Source organism: Dasypus novemcinctus, chromosome 23, assembly GCF_030445035.2.
Source record: "Dasypus novemcinctus isolate mDasNov1 chromosome 23, mDasNov1.1.hap2, whole genome shotgun sequence".
NCBI classification, from domain to species: Eukaryota; Metazoa; Chordata; class Mammalia; order Cingulata; family Dasypodidae; genus Dasypus; species Dasypus novemcinctus.
The window spans coordinates 28234851-28259676 of NC_080695.1; the positions used below are offsets into that span (position 1 = coordinate 28234851).

The 24826-nt window shown below is 52.1% G+C and overlaps 1 protein-coding gene across 1 annotated transcript; it reads right to left on the reverse strand.

Moving 5' to 3' along the window:
- Positions 1-3891: 3891 nt before the first annotated feature.
- On the reverse strand, positions 3892-24128 carry LOC101415568 (integrin alpha-X). Its single transcript, XM_004479430.5, is given in 32 exon segments — positions 3892-4121; positions 5070-5180; positions 5444-5545; positions 5688-5801; positions 5992-6075; positions 6184-6291; positions 6386-6467; positions 8351-8434; positions 8538-8617; positions 8706-8822; positions 11481-11513; positions 11515-11623; positions 11842-11891; positions 11893-11913; positions 12000-12131; positions 12801-12955; positions 13553-13710; positions 13859-13989; positions 18224-18433; positions 18533-18673; positions 18857-18999; positions 19109-19238; positions 19402-19475; positions 19649-19799; positions 20101-20254; positions 20439-20584; positions 20808-20938; positions 22018-22132; positions 22266-22336; positions 22689-22792; positions 23304-23409; positions 24012-24128. Coding segments are annotated over 32 exon segments (3477 nt in total). The 5' UTR covers positions 24043-24128; the 3' UTR covers positions 3892-4022.
- Positions 24129-24826: the final 698 nt, after the last annotated feature.

Here is a 24826-nt window from a genome sequence, read left to right on the forward strand (position 1 = left end):
ACATAATACATCATATTAACAAATTGAAGGGGGAAATACACTTGAGGATCTCAATTGATACAGAACAAGCGTTTGACAAAATCCAGTATCCTCTCTTGATAAAAATGCCTCAAAAGATAGGTATGTGGGGAAGCGGACATGGCTCAACTGATAGAGTGTCCATCTACCATATGGAGGGTCCAGGGTTCGATCCCCAGGGCCTCCTGGCCTGTATGGTAAACTGGCACATACGCAGTGCTGCAGCATGCAAAGAGTGCGTGCCACACACGGGCATCCTCGTGTAGGGGTGCCTCACACTCAAGGAGTGCATCTCGCTAGGAGAGTCATCCTGTGTGAAAAAAGCATAGCCCACCCAAGAGTGGCACTGCACACACAGAGAGCTGATGCAGCAATGTGATGCAACAAAAGAGACACAATTTTCCAGTACCACCAGATAATGCAAGCAGATGCAGAAGAACACACTACAAATGGACATAGAGAGCAGACAACGGGGGTGGGGGGCGGGGAGTGGAGAGAAAGAAATAAATAAAAATCTTAAAAAAAAAAAAAGATAGGTATGTGGTCAGTGTGCATAGCTCAGTGGTTGCATTCCTGCTTCCCATGTACGAGGTCTCAGGCTCAATTCTGGTAAATATAAAGTAAAAATAAAATAGTATAAAAGGAAATTTCCTCAGCATAATAAATGGCATATACGAAAATTCCACAACCAACATCATACTCAATGGAGAGAGGTTAAAAGATTTCCCTCTAAGACCAGGAACAAGACAAGGATGCCTACTGTCACCACTGTTATGCAACACTGTACTAGAAGTTCTAGTTAGAGTAATTAGGGAAGAAGAAAAAGGGCATCCAAATTGGAAAAGAGGAAGTGAAACTCTCACTATTCGCAGATGATATCTATATCTAGAAAATCCAGAAATATCTACAACACTATTAGAGCTAATAAACAAGTTCAGCAAAAGAGCAGAATACAAGATCAACATGCAAAAGTCTGTAACATTTCTATGCACTAATAATGAACAAGTTGAGGAGGAAACTAAGAAAAAAAGTCCACTTACAATAGCAACAAAAAAACTCAGATGCCTAGGAATCAATTTAACGAGGAATGTAGAGGATCTGTATTCAGAAAACTACAAAACATTGCTAAAAGAAATCAAGAAGACCTAAACAAATGGAAGGACATTCTGTGTCCATGGACTAGAAGACTGAACATTGTAAAGATGTCAATTTACCCAAATTGATTTACAGATTCAATGCAATACCAATCAAAATTCCAACAGCCTACTTTACAGAAATAGAAAAGTCAATTACCAATTTTATTTGGAAGGGAAAGGGGTCCCAAATAGCTAAAAACTTCCTAAAAAAAGGAGCGAATTCTGAGGACTCATGCTTCCTGAACTTGAGGTATATTATATAGCTATAGTGGTCAAAGCAGCATGGTATTGGATAGCAGGTGTAACTTAGTGGTTTGAGTACCTGCTTCCCAAGTTTGAGGTCCTGGGTTTAATCCCCAGTACCTCCCTTAAAAAAAAAAAAATCAGTATGGTATTGGCATAAAGTTAGACACATTAGTCAATGAAATTAAATTGAGAATTCAGAAAAAGACCCTCATCGCTATGGACAACTGATTTTCAATAAGCCTACCAAGTCCACTTTTCTGAGACAGAATAGTCTCTTCAACAAATGGTGCTGGGAGAACTGGATATCCATAACCAAAAGAATGAGAGGACCCCTATCTCAATCCCTATACAAGAATCAACTCAAAATGGATCAAAGACCTCAACATAAAAGCCAGAACCATAAAACCCCTAGAAGATAACATAAAGAAACATCGACAAGAACTTGTAGTATGTAGAGTCTCTTAAATCTTATACCCAAAGAACAAGCAACAAAAAATAGAAAAATGGGACCTCCTCGAAATTAAACACTTCTGCACCTCAAAGGACTTTGTGAAGAGGATAAAAAGGCAGTCTACTCAATGGGAGAAAATAATTTGGACATTACACATCCAACAAGGGTCTAATGTCCATGATATATAAAGAGATCCTACAACTCAACAATAAAAAGACAAATGACCCAATTTTAAAAATGGGCAAAAGACCTGAATAGACATTTTTCTAAAGAAATACAAATGGTGAAAAAACAAATGAAAAAAAATGTTCAACACCACTGGCTATTAGGGAAATGCCAATTAAAGCTAAAATGAGATACTATTTCATATCTGCTAGAGTGGCCACTATTACAAAAACAGAAAACTAAAAGTGTTGGAGAGGATGTGGAGAGATAGGAATGCTTAGTCACTGTTGGGTGGATGTTGAATGGCACAGCCACTGTGGAGGACTGTTTGGCGGTTCCTAAGAAGTTAGATATAGAGCTACCATGGGACCTGGCAATACCACCACCCAGAAGATCTGAGAGCAGTGATACTAACGACATGTTCATAGTGACCTTATTCACAATTGCCAAAAGATGGAAACAACCCAGGTGTCCATCAACTGACAAATGGATAAACAAACTGCGGTGTATACACAATGGAATACTATGCAGCTGTAAGAAGAAATGAAGTTGGGAAGCTATAAGAAGAAATGAAGTTGTGAACATGGATGAACCTGGAGGACATTTGTTGAGCGAAGCAAGCCAGACACAAAAGGACAAATATTGTATGATTTCACTATTATGAACTAAATATAATGAGCAAACTCATGGAGTTATTAGCTAGAATATAAGTCACCAAAGAAAAGAATGTGGTTAGAAAATGGAATGCTGAGGTTTAATCTGTGCAAAATTGATTTTTTTTAAAGTTGCTCATACATATTTGGAAAAGAATAGAAATGGTGAAAGCATATCATAAGGTTTGTAACTGGTAGCACTAACATATGGGTATGATAATGGGTTGTTTTTTGTTGTTTTTCTTTTTTTGGAGTAATGAAAAGCTCTAATATTGATTGATGTGATGAATGCACATCTAGGTGATTATACCAAATGCCAATGCTTATATACTTTAGATAATTATATGGCTTATGAACAAAATAATAATAATAGCATGTGTTTGGGGGAAATATATCCACCCTCCCCACCCCCCACCCCCAGTTAACTGTCTTGTCCCGACCCAGGTGTCAAGGCTGATCCAGGCCCACCCTGGCCAAGTGTGTCCAAGGGGGTCCTTGTCCAGGTCTCACATCCACAAAAGGCCTAAATTTTAGACCTGTGGCATATTTCCCAATAACATTCCTGTCATCTTCATGTGCACGGGTTTTTAGTGCAAACTTTAAAATAATATTTTTAATAATCATGTTCCAATGTTTCTTCATTGATTTACTATATTGGGGGCTTCAAAATTTGGTAGGGACCTGGACCTTTTTGGACCTTTGAGAGACCCTGAAGTTGACTGAGCTCCGGGGGCCTTGGGGAGGGGACAATCCTTCCTGCCAGCCAGCTATGCCAACCACCGCTGGGAGCCAAGTTTGTGGATTCCAACACACAGACATTCCATTCCCAATGTAGTTTAGAAAAACTGGACTGAGATTCTCAAAATGAAGCTAAGAGCTGATACTGGCAGGATTTTACTGGAAATGAGGATGATATGAGGCACAGAGCACCTCATGCTGTGTGCTCTGAGCCCACCTTCTGGAGATGGAATTGCACTTGTAATGCTAGGCTGAAGCGTTCAAATGCTTTCCGGAGAGTAATGGGGAGCCACTGAAGAAGGATGAGGAAGAGTGGCTTGTTCAGTGCTGACTTTTAGAGGGAGCCAGGAACTGGGACTTTTGGTCCGTGTATTTCCAGGTAGAAATTCCAGGTCAAGTCCTTTGTGGGGTATGGCAGAGACCCTGTGCTGGGGTCCTGATGAGACAAATGGCCGATCCCAGGCAAGGCATTTTCTCCCAAAGAGAGAAAGCAGCCTGGTCCCCGCTTTTTCCTGTAGAATGTTTCTTCCTCCTTGGGCCTTGCGTAGGTGAGAGTAAGGGTTTGATAAACCTCCCAGGAGAGAGCAGGATCAAAGGAGAACACAAGGTATTTTCTTATTGGGCAGCTGTGGCATCTGATGCTCCATTTTCTGGAACAGTCCCTTCATTTGCTTCCTCCATCATTTCCTTGTACTGACGTTTAAAGAAGCCAACCTGTGGGGGGCAGGAGAGGAAAAGAAAATGCGAAAGTTCCAGTGGAAGAGAGAAAAAGAGATGAGTGGGAGAAGGAGAGGAACTGCCATTTCTTGAGCCACTACAACGTTCAAAGCACCATGCTAGGAACTTTACATGCATTGTGTCATGTAGACTTTACCATAATTATGAGAGCTGGGTTGAATTTCCTGTGGATTAAGATCAAGTGAGGGAAGTGGACTTGGCCCAATGGACAGGGCATCCACCTACCACATGGGAGGTCTGTGGTTCAAACCCCGGGCCTCCTTGACCCGTGCGGAGCTGGCCCATGCGCAGTGCTGATGTGCGCAAGGAGTGCCCTGCCATGCAGGGGTGTGCCCCACGCATGAGGAGTGCATCCCGTAAGGAGAGCCACCCAGAGCGAAAGGAAGTGCAGCCTGACCAAGAATGGCGCTGCACACATGGAGAGCTGACACAATAAGATGACACAACAAAAAGAAAACACAGATTCAGTGTGCTGCTGACGAGAATAGAAGAGGTCACAGAAGAACACACAGAGAATGGACACAGAGAGCAGACAACTGGGGGGGGGGGGGGGAGTAGGGGAAGGGGAGAGAAATTGAAGAGAAAAAAAAAAGAGCAAGTGAACAAGGAACTTGCCTATGGTCCAGAAAGAATCAAAGGCAGTGTCAACATTCAAACCTGGATCTGTGCTTTTATAGCATAATCTCCTGTCAGAAGTATGTAGAGGTGGAGAAGCGAGGAAAGAGAAGTTAGAGGAGGATATCAGACAGGAAAAGTACAAACACGGAGGAGACTTGAGCACTGGGGGTGCCATAGGTGGGAAGGGGTCTCTCACATTCAGTGGCCTTGTGGGGAAGTGTGCCAGTCTTGCATGCCTCTCAGATGAGCTCTTCCTCACGCTTTGGGTCCCATGTTGGTGGGGTCAAGAGTGGATAAAACACTCACCTTGTACAGCGTGGCTGTGATGAGAGCCAGCAGCAGCAGACCTCCCACCGAGCTGCCCACAATGAGGGGAATGGGGTTGTAGACCTCATACTTCTCCAGGACTGTCTCTGTCTGGAGTGGAGGGGACCCCATCAGCAAGCATTCAGCCTCTTGCTGGCCCAGATGTCACCCAGGTTCCCTAACCTTTAGGAACTTTCCCTCCTTCCCCCAGCCCTGCTCCAAGAAGCAGAAGCACTTGTGAGCTTAGGGACAACCACCTGCCCAGAGACCTTCGTCCTTCCTCCCTCCAGGCCGGCAAGCCCCCACCACACATCCCAGATTTAGTATCAGGAGCCCTCTACCAGCCTGGCCGCTGCCCACTCTCCAGTCGCTACCTGGGCTCTCATAAATGCCTCCTGTCCCGGAAGCTGGGAATACACAGATGTGTTGAACATGATTTCAGCCACACTTGCGACCAGTACCTTCTTCTGCATTGTCTGCAAAAGAGAGGGGGGAGCTGGGGGGCTGGTTCTGGGGGAGGCTCAGAGTTCAGGAAATGCCCTGGCACCAGGGTGGGCACTGACACACCAAGTACCACCTGAGTCTGGGGGAGGGGCTCTGCTGTTGGACCCTACACACCTGGCTGACCCAGCCAAAGCTGAGGTTGCCCTTCAGGATGAAGTCAAGTTCCTCCTGGACGCCAAAGGAGGGTATGTCACAGCTGAACTTCTGGCAGACAGCAATGGAGCAGTTCTAGGAGCAGAACCAAGCCAGAGAGAGGTGAGAGGTTGAAGAAGACAGCAAAAAACTGTCCAATTTGAGGGGAGCCGCCACATCTGAATATGGAGGGCAGTTCAGCAGTACCCATCTGAATGTGGCACGGCTGCCTTGATTAAACCCTCCGATGTGTGGCTTGGTGGGGCCAGCCCAGAACCATCCTCACCAGCACAGGGTTCTTCCGAAGGTGGGTCAGGAAGTCACGCTCCGTGGGCTCTATCCTCTCTGAGGGGCACTTAACAGACGGGTACTAAGGGAAGACAGAGAGAGCCTCTCTTGGGGTGTCAGGGTCTTGTGAGGTCACGGGGAATTCAGGTGAAAGGCACTAGTGGAGGAGCCACCCACAATGCTTGAGTACCTGGGGGAGGACAACCTCCGCCTGCGTCCACACGGCTACCCGGCTCAGCTCCACGGGCACCCAGAAGTGCATGGTGACAGGCAGGTCCCTCTGCCCCAGATTGTTCACCTGCACAGAGGGCAGTGAGGCCAGAGCCAGGCCCAGGTCAGATCCTAGGCCCTCCCTAAGCTACAGTGTGAGCTCCCCAGTCTCCGCCACTTGCCTGGTACCTATGCTTGACCACACTGCTTCCCTCCTCCTCCTCCGAGGCCGAGAAGTTGAGGTACTTGGTGGATTTTTCGTGGCTGGGGAAAGAAGAGGCATGCACGGAACTGAAGCTCCAGGGGGACATCTGAGGGGGCTCGGGCTGGGAGCACGTGGGACAAGTGGTCAGTGGGGGTTTTGGGGTGACCTGGGATGAGGTCTGTGGATGAGCTGGGGTCAGGGGAAGTTGTAGGGGAGCAGGTCTGGGCTTTGAAATGAGTGTTAGGTGCTTGCAGAAACTGCCTAGAGAGGAGACAGCCAAGGGGGTTGGACAGAAGGGACCGTGACAGGAGCGGACAGCTCTGCCACAGACTGGCTGGGGGAGCAGGGGCTGAGGTCTGTCCCTTTCTGCATCCCAGTTTCCCTTTCAGACTTTCATGGGCAAGTAAGACACAGCAAAAGCTTGGGAGGGCCAAATGCCCCCTGGATGCCGCCCCCTCTCTGGACTCCCGCAGCTTTTCCCAGGAGCCATTTGCTCCCATTTTCTTGACTTCTCTGGGCATGGGGCTTGGAGGTGAGGGAGGGCCCCACGGTAGATGCTCTGCCGGGACTTGGTTTAACTACTCCTGAGGCCTTCTTGGGCCCAGGCCTGGAGACCCGGTGGCCGGCCTGGCCCCTCACGTGGGTGGCTCCACCCCCCACCCACCAGCCCTGCTCTGCTCCCCAGGTGCCTCTCCTGTGTCTGCATGGTCCAAATTCTGTCCCACCACATCTCACTTGCAAGAAACTCCCCACAAAATGCCAGACCGCACCCTGGCCCCTCTGTGGCCCCCTGCCCCTCAGCCACGTCTGCCGGGTCTGCCTGGGCTGCAGGACATGGGTGTGTGCCTTGCCCGGGTGTCCCCTGCACGGACATGTGCAAACCCCCGTGCAGACTCCCACACACAAGCCCCGAGCAAGGGCCCAGGTACCAAGGAGCACATGAAACTCTAGGTGGGAGGGGAACGTTCAAGGGGGTCCGTGGAAGGAACTGGCAGGAGAGGGCAGCCAGGCTAAGCCACATGGGCCACCACCTGTCACGCACGTAAGGGCCACAAGGGATTTTGTCTTGTTTTTGATGACACATCACAGGGGCTCAAAATTCTGTACTGCACCTCAAATGGATTCCGGAAGTAATCACAGCACTAGGCCTGGCATGTGGCAAATGCTACGTCGGTATCTCCTGATGTTGCTCCTTGGCTCACAGACTTGACTTGAGATGGCTCCTTAGGGCCAAACCATATAAGTCAGAGACTCCTGGGGCAACACTTGAAGGCCCTTTTACCCAGGGTCTCCCTGACACTCCAATCTCTGGAGGAAGCAAATCATCTCTTTTTGTCCTTCCCAAAAGGGACATGGAAAAGCAGGGCAGGGAGGTGTTCTTAAAAGTCCTGCAGGGGGCAAATCTGTTCCTGGCAACAAAGACTGGTCCTGCTCAAAAGTTAAGGGGTTTGAGAATTCCTGCTGGCCAAGCCCAATGCTGTGGATCCTTCCACACTTAGCTGAGGCCTCGGCCCCCTCCTCTCCTGAAAATCCACGTTGCCCCAGGATACAGAACCACGGAGCGGCCCAGGAAGAGAACCTGGCTTGGGTCAAGGTAACCTTGCTCCCCCAGAAGGATATAAGAGCCCCTGCAGACAGGCACATCTCATATTTATATCTCTTAGGGAACTGAGGTAGTCTGGGGCTTGAGAAAGCCTTCTGAAAACTCTTTCCTATGAAATGACAATGATCACGATACCACAGTGGTCATGACCATAGCTAGCCCACAATAAATACTTGTCCATTAGTTAATAAGCACTGCCAGCAGCATCTACTAATTGAAAGGGGGGTGACCGAAATAACTAAAGATAGCCCGGATTGCTCAGCAGCCGCAGGGGCTGTGAGGACCACCCCTCCCCCCATGGTAGCAGAGAAGAACCCTCTGGAGATGGAGATGTGGCACCTGCTGACCACGGTGTAGACAGAGTACTTCACTGGGAACTCCAGCTGGGAGGTGGCCTTGCTGGTCCTGGGGGTGTTGTTCTCACTGAAAAAAGAGGAGGAGCCCGGTTGGCAGGGGCCCCAGAGAAGGAGGCGTGGGGTGGAGGGTGGGGGTGGAGGGTGGGGCTGGAGGCGGGGGTCTGGCTCACCTGCTCACATTGGCCACCAGAAGCAACTGGAGTCCCAGCATGGCCTTGGGGTCAACATCAAAGGTGATCATGAAGGCCATCTAAGGAGGAGGCGAGAAGGGGAGGGGTCCGTAGAGGGGCGAGGCAGGGTGGGCAAAGGGGATTAGGGGAGGGGGCAGCCAGGCTGACCTTATTGCCCTGGCGGAAGATGAGGTGGCTGAAACTGCAGCTGGTGCTACGAAGATCCTGGGGGCCAACCAGGGTGCTGTCACAGGTCAGGCGCGGGGAGCGCAGGTGTGACTGGTCCTAGGCAGAGGCAGGTGGAAAAGAACAGTTGAGGGAGCAAATGTTGCTCAAGGAGTTGGGTGCCTGCCTCCCACACGGGAGGTCCTGGGTTTGGTTCCCAGTGCTTACTAAAGAAGACAAGCTGATGCAAGGAGCTGATACAATGAGCATACAATGAGCAGGGACAGATGTGGCACCCATCTCCCACATGGGAAGTCCCAGGTTCAGTCTCCCCGGGCCTCCTAAAGGAAGATGAGCAGACTACAAGTGGTCACAATGAGCAGACAACAAGCAGACAGATGAGGAAACCATCTTGGGATGGGGGGTGGAAGAGCATCTGAGCATGTGTCAATGTTCCAAAGCAACCCCACAGAGGGACACAGCTTCCTGGAATCCCTCTTCAGGTTATGTTTAACAAAAGCTCTTAAAAGGAAGCGGATTTGGCCCAATGGATAGGGCATCCACCTACCATATGGGAGGTCCAAGGTTCAAACCCAGGGCCTCCTGACCCATGTGATGAGCTGGCCCATGCGCAGTGCTGATGCGCGCAAGGAGTGCCGTGCCACACAGGGGTGTCCCTCGTGTAGGGGAGCCCCACGTGCAAGGAGTGCACCCCGTAAGGAGAGCCGCCCAGCATGAAAAAAAAAGTTCAGCCTGACCAGGAATGGCACCGCACACACGGAGAGATGATGCAGCAAGATGACACAACAACACGAGGTACAGATTCCGGGAGCCGCTAACAAAAATACAAGTGGACACAGAAGAACACACAGCGAATGAACACAAAGAACAGACAACTGAGGAGGGGGGAAGGGGAGAGAAATAAATAAAAAGTAAATAAATCTTTAAAAATAAAAAAAAAAATCTTAGATACTCTCCGGCCAAACATCCCCCCCCCGCTGCAGAAATCCAAGGTGTGGCTTTATTAGAGAGTTTTCTCCTTTTATTGGCTGCTGTCTTTAAAAAGCTTTTTATTATAGACATTCTCAAACACACTCAAAAGGAGAGAGACTAGATAAATGAAACCCCACATACCCATCACCCGGCTTAAATTACCAACATTCTTCTTGTTGTAGTCAACTGTTCTCCCCCTTTTTTCCCCCTTGGTGAATATTTTAAAGCAGATTCTAGGCATCATGTACTTTCATCCAGAAATACTTCAATGTATATCATTAACAGATAAGGATTTTTTAACATAATTTAACATAACATTCTATAATACCCACCACAACCACACCCAAGAAAATTAACAATAACTCTTTAATGTCAGTACCCAAAATGTCATATCAGAGATCACTTGTGAAAATCAAGATCCAAAAGAGGTCCATACTGTGCATTTGGCTGATACGTCAAAGAGCGCTTTCAATGACAGGATGCTTACCCCTTACAGAGCTGGAGTCTATTTCGTACATTAAGTCAAAACATGCTCTTGCTGGGACGACTAGATAAAAAGAGAGTGACGAGACGTAACCAAAGGCCATGTGTGACTCTAGTTTATCTTATTTTTTTGTTTATTTTCATTTTTTTGTTTGTTTGATTTTCTTTGAATCTAGTTTAGATCCTGGTTCGAGTAAACCAGGTGTAAAAAGGCACTTTTTGAGACATTCAGGGAAATTTGATTACGGTCTGATACCAACGTCTAATTTCTTTGGGTGTGATAATGGCGTAGAGGATCATGTGAGAAGATGGGCCCACTGTTCGGAGCTATAGAGTGAACAACAAGGGGGGAGAGTGACATGATGTCTAGGATTTGCTTTAAAATACTTCAGCAAAAAAAAAAAAAGATAGCTGCAATAAATGTGGCACAATGTTAAACCACTGTTGAATCTAGGTGATTAAGGTTTTGGGGGGTGTGCGGAACGACTCTATTTGTGTGAATGCTTAAAATCTTTCCTAATGAAATTTTCATTAAAAATCTGTCTCTCTTGAGCCTCTGTGATTGATAATGACACCGAGGTGCTGGGAGGCTGAGGCATTCTGACTCTGCATGGAGAGGACCGAGAAGCTTCCATTGGAGACCCTCCCAGACTCTGCCCTATGCATCTCCTTCATTTAGAAACCTTTTACTATAATAAAACTATAATATCAAGTAGAAAAAAGAAACGTTTCTCTTTGACTCCCAGCAGCCCTAGTTTCTGTAAACAAAGTTGTATAGGGCCACAGCCACGCTCATGCATTCACTGGCCAGCCATGGCTGCTTTCACACCCCAACAGCGGGGTCGCACTGCGACGAGACTGCACAGACAGAGTGGAAAATGCTATCTGAACCTTTGTAGATAAAGTTTGCCAACTCCTGATCTAGAGTAACCAATAAATACAACCCTTTCTTCTATACAACATTATTTAACATACTTGGGGGCCAAAATATATTTTTCTTTGAAAGAAGAATATGGACATGGTGTCGGTACAGGGACATTTAAGGCAGGGTCCCATTTCTCTCTCCACATTAATGGCCCTAGGAACTCACTCCTGGGGGCCTGTTTCCTGAAAATACACCCTGAGCTGGACACAGCGTGAACCCGGGTCAGCCCCGGATGGCACAACCATGTGCCCCAACCAAGATCCGTCCAGACCTCTTGGCTGCCCCCCGGGGGACCCCAGCCCAAGCTCTGAGCACAGCCGTAGGAGGCTGTGCTGATCCCTGGCCCTCGGCCGCTTCCATCCCCAGAGCTGGGCTACCTGTACGGCCGCCACACGTCGATAGGACAGCCCCCGCTGGGTAAGAGAAGCTGACTGTGGTTCCGTAGGAGTCCTCGCCATCGTTCCACACTGTCACCTTCGTGTTCAGCTCCAGGTTACTCCCCACCACCAGGGTCTCCAGGCTGGGAGTTGGGGTGCGGGGAGGGGAGGAGATGACGCTGTGGCTAGGGCAGGCCTAGAGAAGGTCTGGGGGTGGGGTGGGAGATGGACGGGGTGGGGGGTGGCGGGACACCTGGGCTCTCAGCACAGGGCAGGAGTGTTAGGGGGAGCCAAGGGCGGGAGCCCCAGGTTTGGGGAGGGAGGCTGGGGTCCAGGGCGATCCGGGTCAGTGGATGCTCACCTTGACGTGAGGGAGATGCCAAGGTCATCCTGACAGATGCGGTCGGCCCCCACAGTTCTTCTCAAAGGGGAGCTGGGAGGGAAAGCAGAGCAGGGTTTCCCTGAGTTCCGGGTCCACGCTCCCCCACCCACTCTGGGAGCCCCTGGCCCAGAACTCACCGAGGCCGTGTAGTATCTCGGAACGTCCACAGACAGCATGGGCCGGAGGCTCCTGGAGGAGGGGATGGGCTTGCCCTCCAGGGAGAAGTTGAGGCGCAAAGTGATGGGTGTCACCGAGTCCTCCACGCAGGCCTAGAGAGGGGACGGTGGCGAGAGCTGAGGTTAAGGAAGAGGCTGTGCCCCAGCCTCCTTGCCTGTAAAACGGGCTAGCAACAACGCCTCCCTGTGCCTGACAAACGTTTGCTCGTTTTATTACCTCGGAACCTTTGCTTTTGCTGTCCTCTGACCGGAACGCTCTCCTCTCAGACAGGCACACGGCTCCCTCCCTTTACTCAATGTCTATTCAAACCTCGCCCCTTCCCAGAGGCCTCCCTGCCCCTGCTCTGTTGGGCCCTGGCTTGATCTTTCTTCCCAGCATTTATCGCTACCTGACGCCTGTCATCTAGGCCCGTGTGCACCGCGGTCTGGGAGATCCTTGAGGGCAAGGACTGTTTTGTCCACTGGAATGTCCTCAGAGGGCCTGCCCCACACGAGCGGCCCAATAGTTCTCCAAAGCAGCTGTCCTCCTGTCCCCGCAACCCAGCTGTGTATTCTGCCAGTTGCATCTGACCTCATTCATTCACTCCCTCCCTCACTCGGTTAGCATGTATTAGGCACTTCCTGCATGCAAGGTCCCGTACTGGAGCTGGGGCCACAGAGAAGACCAGAATGCACCAGGTTTTGCCCTGCCCACTCTGCTGCCAACCTCAGAATCGCCTTCACCCGTCTCTCTCTTTTCCCAGGTCCCCGAGGCCCTCTCACCGGGAGGAGCAGCTCCACAGTCTCACAGAACTGGCTCAGCCCAAGGACCTGGACTCGAGTCAGGTTCCGGGTCATTGTCTCACTGAATATGGCACGAGGCTTCAGGCGGCCAGGGTCGAGGGTCAGGTCATAGGTCACGGAGCTTTGGAGGCCCCCTGGAGGGGAGAGAAGTTGGTGGCTTAGAGGTATGTACTCCAAAAATACACATTCTTACTCTTATTCCAATACTGTGGATGTGGACCCATTGGAAATAGGACCTTCTGATGAGATTATGCCATTTGAGGTGTGGCCCGACTGAATCAGGCTGGGTCTTAATCCTATTCCTGGAGTCGCTTACAAGCAGTGTGAAAATCAGACACACAGAAAGCAAGGCACAGGGAGCAGCAGATGCGGGAAATCAACGGAACCCAGAGGAGAAGCCAGGAGAGGCCGCCATGTGTCTTGCCACGTGACGTTAAGCCAAGGACCGAGGATCACCGGCAGCCAGCCCCAGAACGCCAGTCTCCTGGGAGAAAGCATTGCGTGGATGACGCCCTGATTTTTTTACTTCTCCTAGCTTCAAAGCTGAGCACCAATAAATTCCAGTTGTTTAAGCCAACCCACTGCTTGATATTCGTTTTAGCAGGCAAGAAACGAAAACAGCAGGGGATGGGGAGGACCAAGAGAGCCAGAAACTCCTCAGGTGGGCAAGGGCCAAGGCAGGAGAGACAGGAGTGCTGGTGGGGGACTTCAGCTGGGGAGGGGGGACTCACTCAGCCTGGTCTTGGGATTTTCATAAATATGAAGGCAGACCATGGCGGTACCCAGAGCCTGGACACCAGCCACCGGCTCGTGACACTCAAACACGGACCTCGCGATCTCTGCAGGTGTGAAGTGCACTCTTCCCTGCACCCAGAGCACGGGTCTGGTTCTGTGGATGGAAGGTGGAGCTGAGGACAGGTGCTTGGCTCCTGGTACAGAATCCTGGGATTGGGGGGTGGGGTAGGGAAGGAGAGGGTGCTGGGTGGGCTGGTGGACCCAGGGCCCCATGCGGGATGTCTGAAGAAGGCTGTTCTCACCTGAGCAGCAGGGCCTGCCCCCGGGCCCCCACCGCCAGGTCCACCAGTCCGTCCTGGGTGAGGTCCTGGCCCCCGCTCAGCGACTGCCCAAAATACTGGAGCTTGGGAGAAAACTCAGAGCCGGAGATCCGCTGCCCAGAGAGGGAAAGGAGAGGCAAGTTGGGGGTGAGGGGGACAAGTTGGAAAGAAGTAAATAAGAGGAAGAGCAAGGCAGGCATGTGGGAGACAGAAAGAAGGGGTGGGTGGTAAAAAGTTATCCTCAGGAAGTGGCCAGGAGGGGTGAGGAGAGGGAATGATGACTGGTGAAAGAAAAGATTCCTAAGAAATGAAGGGATGGAGACTAAAAATTCACTCATTCATTAAGTCTCAGGTTCAAAATCCAGCTCCTCCACTTATGAGCCATGAGGCTTTGGGCAAGGAGTCAATCTCCCTTGCCTCAGTTTATCCATCTTTCACATGTGGATAACAGTGCCTCAGGGCTTAGCTATGAGCATTAAAAGAGGTCATTGGTATAGTTCTTAGAACAGTGCCTGGCATTTGGCCAGCAGGGAATAAATTTTGATGAGTTTTCAGGCGGAAGGGACTTCCAACCTCACTTGTGGGTACAGGAGAAGGTTGGAGGGCTGCTCCAAGTTCACACAGCTTCTCAGAGGTCTATTCCAGACCTGAAGCCAGATCCTCAGACCCCAGATCCCAAGGGCCCTTCTTGCTCCCTACTGCCACCCTGTCTCTTCAGAAGACAAGGAGGGACGAAGTTGGGGAGGGGTGTGGCTGTGCCTTCACCCACTTCCGCCCTTCTGGACGTCACCTCCCCACTGATTACCATTGCCCAGGTAATGCCCAGCTCCTCTGAGAATGTGCCCCTTAAACCTCTGGGCTCCCCTGGGACTCATGGACGTTAAGAGTAATAATGGGGAAGTGGACTTGGCCCAGTGGTTAGGGCGTCCGTCTACCACATGGGAGGTCCACAGTTCAAACCCCAAGCCTCCTTGACCCATGTGGAGCTGGCCCACGTGCAGTGCTGATGTGCACAAGGAGTGCCATGCAGGGGTGTCCCCCCGTGTAGGGGAGCCCCATGCACAAGGAGTGCACCCCATAAGGAGAGCCGCCCAGCGTGAAAGAAAGTGCAACCTGCCCAGGAATGGCGCCGCATACACAGAGAGCTGATTCAACAAGATGACGCAACAAAAAGAAACATAGATTCCTGTGCCTCTGATAGCAACAGAGGCGAACAAAGACGACGCAGCAAATAGACACAGAACAGACAACCGGCGTTGGGGGCGGGGAGGGGGTGAAGGGGAGAGAAATAAATAAATAAATCTTTAAAAAAAAAAAAAGATGACACAACAAAAAGAGACACAAATTTCAGGTGCCGCTGACAAGAATAGAAGCGGACAAAAAAGAACACATGGCAAATGGAAACAAAGAGCAGACAACTGGGGTGGGGTGGGGGGTTTGGGGGGAAGGGGTGAAATAAATAAAAAAATAAATCTTTAAAAAAAAAAAAGAGTAATAATGATGAAATAAAAAGAGAAAACTCCCCAACACAAAGGGAGTCTAGAAAGAAAAAGGCCAGCAGATGGGAAAAGCACAAACACAGCCACGGGGTCAATATCGGTGTCTCCACACCCAGGAGAATGGATATGGCTATGAGATCCTCACATGTGGTATGGGACCAAGTGGAGAGCAAGCCCTTTGCGATCAGGTAAGAGATGGGATTTGGGACGGGGGAGTGGGGGGGTCGGGAGAGGGAAAATCGTGGAATCCGAAAAGGCCTCATCTTTGAGTCAGGCCTGTGGCTCTAATGCCAGCAATACTTGCCATCGAGGGGCACAGCTGACTGCAGCAAAGGGAACAGACAGGGCTGGGTGGGCAGCCTGGGGGTCTTGGGGGAGGCCTCTTTCTCCTCACAGGGGAAAGTGCTTTAGTGCAACTCCAAAGCAAATTCTGCTTGCTGAGGTTTGGAGAGCTTCTTCTGTTCCTTTGCCCAGAGGGGCTAGGAACTCCACAGGTAGCAGGGGCCCAGAAAGAACAGACAAAAGGTGGGGGGGGGGCTCAGTTGACCCAGAGCTACAGCAACCCCCTCCCCCCCAAGACCTGGCAACTTCAGAGGCAGAGTGGTGGGGACCAGTGAGGGCGAGTCAGAGGAGGGCCCCCGTCTGAACCCCAGCTGCTGGCTCAGCCACCAGCTTCTGCAGCTTTTGTACCAATTCCTGAGAGATGACGAATCGGGGCGCTCAATGGACGGGACCCCGCTGTGACTGAATATGCCTCAAACACATTGGTGAGGATTGAACAGACTTCACAATCAACTGAAGGTTCTCACTGAAGAATGAGAAGTAAGCAAGGCCTTAGAACCCCTGCAGTTGTAAAAGTGTATTAATGATAACGATGATGACAGCAAGAAGAGGTTACGTTAATAAAGCCCCTAGTACGGCCAGACACTGTTCTACACACTAGCACTAACTCGTTCACTCCTCACAGCAGCAACCCAACGAGGTTGGTCTATTAGCATCCCCATTTTACAGAGCAGGAAACTGAGGCACAGAGAGGTGAGGGACCTGACCAGGATCACACAGCTAGAAAGTGGCAGACTTGCAGGGACCTTCCTTGATGTTTTTTCCCATAACTTTATTGAACTACAAGTCATAGATCATTCAATTCACCCTTTAAAAATATACAACTAGTGTGTCCACAGAGCTTGGGCAACCATCATCGCAATCAATTTTAGAACATTTTTATCATCCCCGGAAGAAACCCTGCACCCTAAAAAAGTCGCACACACCCATGCCTCTAACTTCTCCCTACCCCAGTCCCTAGAAACTGCCAAGTCTACTTTCCATTTCTCTGGATTTGCCTGTTCTGTACATTTCATATGAACAGACTCATACAAAACTTGGACTGTAGTGTCAGGCTTCCTTCTCTGAACATGTTTTCAAGGTTCATCCATGTTGTAGCATGTATCAGAACTTCATTCCTTTTTATGTGTAGCAGTTTGATATGGTTTATGGATTCCAAAAAAAGATATTGGATTGTGCTTGTAATCTGGTCTGTACCTGGACATGATTAAGTTATGATTAGGGCTTTGATTGGGCCATGTCTGTAGGATGTCAAGTCCTCACCCACCAAGGTGGGTCACAGATAAAACTGCATGGCAGAGCAGCAGAGAAATTAGTTGGAGTTTTGGTTGGAGTTTTGAGCTGGAGCCCGGGAAGTAAGCACACAGAGGAGCAAAGTGGATGAGCCCAGAGAGAATTGAGCTCCCAGGGGGAGAGAGACAGAGCCAGTCGCCTGAGAATCTACTGCTGGCCTTGTGGAGAAAATAGAGGAGCTGAGCCCAGAGAGAAATAAGCCCTGGGAAGAGAGAAACCCAGGAAGCCTGAACCCTGGCAGACATCGGCAGCCATCTTGCTCCAACATGTGGCAACAGACTTTGGTGAGGGAAATAACTTATGCTTTATGGTCTGGTATCTGTAAACTTCTACCCCAAATTATTTATTTATAAAAGCCCTTTATAAAAACCAACAGACTTCTGGTATTTTGTATCAGCACCCCTTTGGCTGACTAATACATTATGACTGAACTGGATATTATTCAGTCATAATGTGAGGACTATATCACATTTTATTTATCCATTTGGATTGTTCCTACTTTTTTGCTATTGTGAATAACGCTGCTGTGAATATGCACATTTTGTATGTGGACATATGTCTTCATTTTGTACGTATATACCTATGAGTGGAATTTCTAGCTCATATGGTAACTCTATGGTTAACCTTTTGAGAAACTGCCAGTCGAATGGGTGTGAAGTGGTATCTCGTGGTGGTTTTGAAATGCATTTCCCTAATGTCCAGTGATGCTGAGCACCTTTTCATGTGCTTCTTGGCCATTTGTACGTCCCCTTAGGAGCGATCTCCATTCAGACCCTTTGCCAATGTTTAAATTCGGGTTTCCTTGACTTGTGTCTAGGGAAACAGCCCTCCCTTCTTAGGCAACCTGCCCTATTAGGTGGAAGGCTCCTGCCTGGATGGATATATGGCAAGACTGCTGATGGCAGGAAGGAATCAAGTCATAGATCCTCCAGGGTGATGAAGGGAGAGTGGCCAAGCGTACTGAGGCAGCAAAGCCTAAGTGATGGGCGACAGAGCCACTGAGAGCCCGAGCACTGGGTTAGGCGGGGTACAGGCCCATCAACGTTTTCATTTCTCAGATTGCACAGATTTGTCTCACTGCCCAGAAGGTGCCCAGTGCTGGGCCAGGACGGTGAGTTGAAGTAAAAGGGAAGGATTTTCTAAGTGGCATGTGAAAGAGGGGGAGGAGCTAGGAGGGGGTTGTCATAGCAACAGAGACAGTGACTGGCCTCACCTGGCTGTGGGAGGGGCCGAGGCCCAGCCCTGAGGTTCCATGAAATAGGTAGACAGCGCCCCGGTTCTCCTGCTCCCCTGGGGCCCCAACGGCCACGTCCGTCAGCTTGTCCCCATTCACGTCCCCCAGCACTGTCAGGGCCGCCCCAAAGCGGCCCCAGGGGTGGCCCTGCTCCCCGCGGAGAACAGCCTCACACTGCCACCTGGCTCGCTGCAGAACAAAACCGGTGCCAGGTGCCCAGGAGGGTGACCCCACCACCCCACCCCAGCCCCGGACAACCCCCCAGCCCAGGCCCCGTCAGCCACTCACCCCTCTGGGGAAGGGGCAGATGGACACTTGCCCCCCCCGGGTCTGCTCGTAGTAATGGGGGGCCCCGACGAGGACCAGGTCGGTGCTGCCGTCTCTGTTCACGTCCACGGCACAGAGGGAAGCCCCGAAGTAGGAGCCGATCTGGAGGGCACAGCCTGGAGCCATCCTGCCTGCCCTCCCAGACGCCCCTGCTGGGCCAGGGCCCGGCTCTCCCCAAGACAGGACCCTTCCCACGCGGGCCCCATGGCCCTTCATCCTCTCCCTCTCAGCCCCTGCCACCCTGCCCGCCTCCTGCCCCCCACTCTGGCTTCCACCACACCCCACCTGGGTCCCAGTGACTTCTGCCTTCAGCACCCATTGCCTGAGCTTCTGGGTGAAGATCACAGCTTTGCCCGTGTGCTGATAGCGGGGAGCCCCCAGGATCAGGTTCTGCACCCCCTTCCAAAGGGCCAACTCGGTGGAGTAACCTGGGGGGGGCAAGGCCTCAGCACATGGGCTCCCCCCACTTCCCCTGGGCTCCTGCCCTCCCCAGGCAGCTGAGCTCCCAGCCTGTCCCCCAAGCCGGCCTTTTCTCACCCAGGTAAGAGTCCTCCATGTCCGTGTTCTCCTGAGACATGTTGATGAAGGTGGGGTTCATATTTGGAGGGTACAGGAAGGCACCTCCAGACCAGCCGAAGCTCCCCACAGCCCCCAGAACTGGTCCGTCCTGGGAGGAAAGGATTCCAGGATTGAGCAGGCTGGAGCCAGCAGACAGCGTGTTCCATCCTGAAATGCCAGGTATCAACTCCTCACACCCTCCCCCACCTCCCCTGCTCCCTCCTCGCCCTTGCCCCCCACCCCAATCAGTGAAACAGGCCCCACTCACGCACAGGCAGGAGCGCAGCGCTGAAGCCCTCCTGGGACATCTCCAGCTCGAATGAGCTACTGCTCACGGACTGTGTGCCTGGGGAGAGGGCAGGACGCCTGGTTTCCAGAGGGCAAGGCAGGCTTCGGTTCTGCTTTGGGAAGGTCTAAAGTCGGAGACCAACACCCACGGGTGCTGCGACATTGGGTTCATGGAAGAAAAGCATTTATGGGTCAGGGTTTCCAAAGCCAGAAGCTCCATCTCTGACTTACCTTCAATGGCAAAGATCTTCTCCTTCAGCTGGTTTTGAATGTCCCTCAAAGCATCAAAGTTGTCCACTTGAAATACATGTTTGTGAGGCGGTGCCGATGCGATGCTGTTTAATTCTTGCATGGAATCTCTGTTTTGAAAAGCCGACCCCACCTGTCCCCAGCAAAGACCACCTCAGTGAAAATCCTGATAACTCTGCTATGCCTGCTACTTGCCAGGCACCGACACCCTTCAGTAGCAGCCTTCATCTGATCACACCCAGTGTACAGGCGGGAAAGCTGAGACCCAGAAAGCACGGAGGAGTGGCGGGAGAAGGACTGTGGGTTCCCCGGGCAGGACAGGGTTTTCATCCTGAAGGCAGCAGGAACCTCAAGAGCCAGGGTTTCTGTCCTTGAAAGGGAAGTTGCTTCGAGAAGATGCAGTGGGAGGAAGTACCGGGAAGCCCGCTTCTTACCCCGATGGCATAGCGGACGATGCCTGCAGCCTCAGCCTCGGGGATGACATCCCCGTAGCCCAGCCAGTCTTTTTGTTTCTTCCCATCGGTGATGACGATGAGGATCTTGGTGGCATCCCTGCGAGACCCCCCTTGGGCACTGAACAGTTGCCTTCTGTGGGGAAGAAGAGGGGCCGAGGCCGGTGGGTTACCAGAGCCCGACGCCGTGGGAGCGAGAGGCGCCTGCATCTGGACACCCTCCCAGCTGGATGTCAGTCCCCGCCGGTCCCCTCCTCAGGGAGATGGATGAGGCCCAAAGGGATACTTTGGGGAAAGCCCCAAGTGAAGTCAGGACTCACATGACCATTTGGATGGCAGTGGCCGTGAACGTCCACCCGCCCAGCTGGGAGACGTCATTCAACAGGCTTAGTGGGTCTGATCTGGATGTGAACTTATTGAAAGTGAAATGTGTCTTGAATTTGTCCGAGAACTGCATCAGGGCGAACTGGGCGAACCATGGGACGGTGGAGGTTGAGCCGGCTTTCCCAGAGGCCCTAGTGCCCCTCCGGGCACCCACTCCCGGGCACTGCCCCTGCCAGCACCCCCCACCCTCATCCTCCCCGGCCCCGCCCCTCCCGGCGCCCCCTTGACAAACCACCACCCCAGCACTGCCCCGCAGACCCGCCTCCCCGCCCGCCCCCCACCCCCGCCCCGTGCCGAGGGCACACCTGGGTGGTGGGCCTCTGGAACTGGCTCATCTCGGCCTTCACGAAGTTTATCATCTTGGCAAAGTCCGGGCGGCTGATGCTGCCCGAGCCGTCAATCAGGAACGCAATGTCCTGCTCCTGCCTCGGGCACTCTGGGGAAGATGACGCGGGTCTTCCAACGACCCTCCTCAGCCAGGACCTCAGCCTCCTGGCCCGCCCCGTCCCACCCCCCAGCCTGCGACCCGAGCCCCGCCCCGGGGTGGGGCCTAGTCTCGCACAGCTGGGCGTTAGCTGCTCCCACCCGCGCCCCCGGGACTCACTGGAAGTTCCTTCCGTCCAGAGGTGGAGAGCTGAGCACGTCCTCCTGCCCCCTGGGCTGTCCTTGCCCTCCCCCACCTCCGCCCCCAGTGTCCCCTCAGGCCAGCAAGCAAAGAGTCCTGCTCCAGCTCAGGGGCGCCAGGGTCGGCCTTCTCTGGTGCTGAGAAGGGTTCTTGTTCAATCGTTTTTTGATGTGGCCCCAGGCGACAGCCACACACTGGCCCTCCAGTTCTCAGTTTAATTATGGGCCCCCCTCCTGAGTGAAAGCAAAATCTTTTCAAAGGAGAAGTCCTCCCAACTCACGGAGGGGAGCAGCCCTTCTTAGCTCCTAGCTTCCCCATTCTGCCTCAAGGCCTCCCACCCTAGAGAATGGGTGCTCTGGGGGAGAAAAGCTTACGGCTCCACCCCTTTGTCCCCCTCCCCATCAGCCAGGGAAGCCAGACCGTGTGCCCCTACCTGCACCCATACCCGTACACACACACACCACTTAGGCTCTCCACCCTTTTCCAGCCCACTGCACAAGTCAGTCAGCACCCAGGGTGCAGCAAGTCAAAATAAATCCCCTTCTCTTGAAAAACATCAGTAGCTGGCATCTAGTAAGCCCTTGTCACACGCCAGACACTCAGCTGAGCCCTGGCCATGGTCATCCATGTCACTCTCCCAGGCTTGGTGTGTTATTATCCTTATTGGATACACAAAGTAACTGAGCCCAGAGAGGGTATGGTCTTGGGAAAGTTCGCACAGCTCGACAGTGATGGGGCAGGGTGGAAAAGTAGGCAGAGGAAAACATTTTCCCCAGGTCCCCTCGCTCTTGTCCATTCTGGTCAGTTTCCCTGGTCCCATGCCACCCCCGTCTGAGGTATGAGGGCTCTATGAGGGCTCCTTGCAGGACCCAGAGGCTGCCAACACTCACCCTGCAGGGCGGCGGGGAACCTCCGGGGGTAAGAGGATGGGTAGGTCAGCAAGAAGCAGAGCCCGGTCAAGTGCATGCTCTCCCTACAGGCCTGGTGCAAGGTGGGGCCACAGGCCTGGGCGCAGAGGGTGCCAGTGAGAGGGGCTGCCCTTGCTCCTTCCCACCCTCCCAACTCCCCCTTCCCTGAGACCCCCAGCCCCAGCACCCCGGGGCCCCTCAAGTCCCTCCCATGACCCAGGCCAACTTACCAGCAGCCGGGAGGGGTTGGTGGCGGCTGCCAGGGACAGGCCCAGGGACATGTTCACAGCCTCTGGGGGCACTGAGGGGACAGATGTGTATGTGGGGTCACATTAGGGGACCAAAGAGGTGGGCTGGGGTCACCCTGGACCTGGGAGACAAGGAAGTCTGACAGAAGGAGGCTTCCAGGTATTGGCAGAGCAGCAGGGAGTAGGGGAGGCAGGGGTGCGATGAGACTAGAGACCTGGAGGGGTCAGGAATCCTGTCTGAGAACGAGGGGACTGCGGACAGCACAGAGGCTGGGAAGTGGGGCTCTAGCCTCCCCCCAGAAGCATCCCCCCTCCTCCCCGCCAGCAAACAGGGAATGGACAGCAAGTCTAGGTGTGTGCACAGGTGGGCCTCTCGATGGGGTCCTGGAGGGGGCCGGGACTCACCCTGCAGGGAGAAGGGCTCGCAGGCGCTTGTGCTGTAGTCGCACTGGTAGAGGCCGCCTGATTGGTTGGCAGCCCTGATCTCCTGGGGGGCTCCCACCATTACCCTGCAGGGAGATGGGGAATATAGCAATTAAGGGCTGGATGCTGGGGCAGCCTGCCACTCCAGCAAGCTTCCTTTACCTCTCTGAGCCTCCATGTCCTCATCTGTAAAATGGAGATAAATACCAATTTAAGTTCCACACGGGGAGGGATTTTGTCTGTCTTGGTGGCTGTATGCCCAACTCCTGAGACAGTACCTAGCATATAGGAGACCCTCAAAAAACACTTGTTGAATGACTGGTTCAAACCTCATCAGGTGTGTGAGGCCTGGATGAGTGTCTGCACAGAACATGCTTGGCCCAGCGCATCCTTGTAAGTGCTCGATAAATGTTAGCCATGGTCGTCATCATGGCAACACAACTCCTACTTTCTGTCCAAATATCTGTAAGCTTAGGGAAGCTGCCACCCCCAGAGAGAAAAAGGGAAGTTGGTGAATAAAGGGAGGGGGCTGGAACAGGACCCTTGGGCAGGGAGAGAGGTGCATGAGAGCCAAGGCAGTCAGCCAACGGTCCTCACCAGGAGTTGGCATACTGGACCACGCTGTGTCCAAACCCAGCGCTGTCACTGTGGAAGGTGGTTGGCTGGTCCGTGTCCAAGTTGAAGCAGAAAGCAGCAGCTAAGGCTGGGACGGAAGAAGAAGGAGAGGCTTTGGAGAAGCCTCTTTCTCCTGCTCCAGCGGCCCTGGCTACATCTCCCAGGCCTCCAGTATGCCCTCTCTTCTCTGTATCCAAAACCCCAAAGTCTCCTGTCTTCTGAACAGGGGTGCAGCCTCCTTCAGAGCTGCTGCTTTCCTTGAGATGGTTTGAAGACAGCTTCTCACCCACCGGTCTGCTACCAAGTTTCTGTTCCTCCATTTCTGCAGAACGTCACCCAAGCTCTTAAGAAATCCTTCCCCACCACTACCCTCGGGGCTCCTACAAGGGAGAGAGTCCAAGCAGACTTTGGATGGAGCACGGGCTTGACTTGTTCTGCCCTGCCTTAGAAATCTTAGGATTGGACAGGCAGCTGCCCCTCTTCTGGCATCTCTTGAACTACCTCCCAAACTGATTCCTCAACACCCTCTCCCTCCATAGACTCTGCTTCCCCTAATGGCTGAGTCCAAGATACATGTCTTCTAGTGTCTCCCTAGCTGCACCCTGATCCTCCAGCTAGGCCCCCAATTTTGGGACCCTGACTCGCCTGGATCCCACCCCCCAGCATCCCTTCTTCCGGGCTCCAACTCACCCATCAGCAGGAGGAAGGCTGTCCTGGTCATGACTGGAAGGCCAGGCCAGGGGCTCTGAGCTCTGAGGTCACCCAAGAGACAGCTGGACCGAGATACTGACAAAGCAAGAGAGCAGAGGGTTGGTCAGGAGGCAAAGGGTAGGGAGGGAAGTGGTCAGTATGACTCAGAGAGGGAGGGCGGGAAATACAGCTCAAGTGAGTAGAGAAGGGGGCCTGGCTGGCCCACACTCTCCCAGTGTGGGAGTCTTCTTCATCAGAGATGACTTGGCTTGCTTCTCTTAACTCGCTTATCTAGGCTGGGGTGAATGCAAATCCCCTGGCCTGCCCCACCCTCTCAAGTTCCCTCTTAGAACAGGCAAAAGGCTCCCCTTGACCTTGAAACTTCTGTCAGCCGGGGGTGAGGTCAGAGCTCTGTCCTCTTCCGGTAAGTCATCTGAGGTATTCTTGACTTGACAGGATTGTGCTGTGTTGCCTTCCAGGTCATCTCTGAAAATGGTTCACTATTCCCTTGATCCAGAAAATCCCACAAAATCACGCAAATCAAGAGGTTCAAATCTTCATGTTCACTTTAAGAGCACCTGAGAAACTGCCCAGGCCATCAAGGGTATGCATATTCGTAAAGCCACCAAGTATCTGAAAGATGTCACTTTACAGAAGCAATGTGTGCCATTCCATCGTTATAATGGTGGTGTTGGTAGGTGTGCCCAGGCCAAACAGTGGGACTGGACACAGGGTCGGTGGCCCAAAAAGAGCGCTGAATTTTTGTTGCACATGCTTAAAAACACAGAGAGTAATGCTGAACTTAAAGGTTTAGA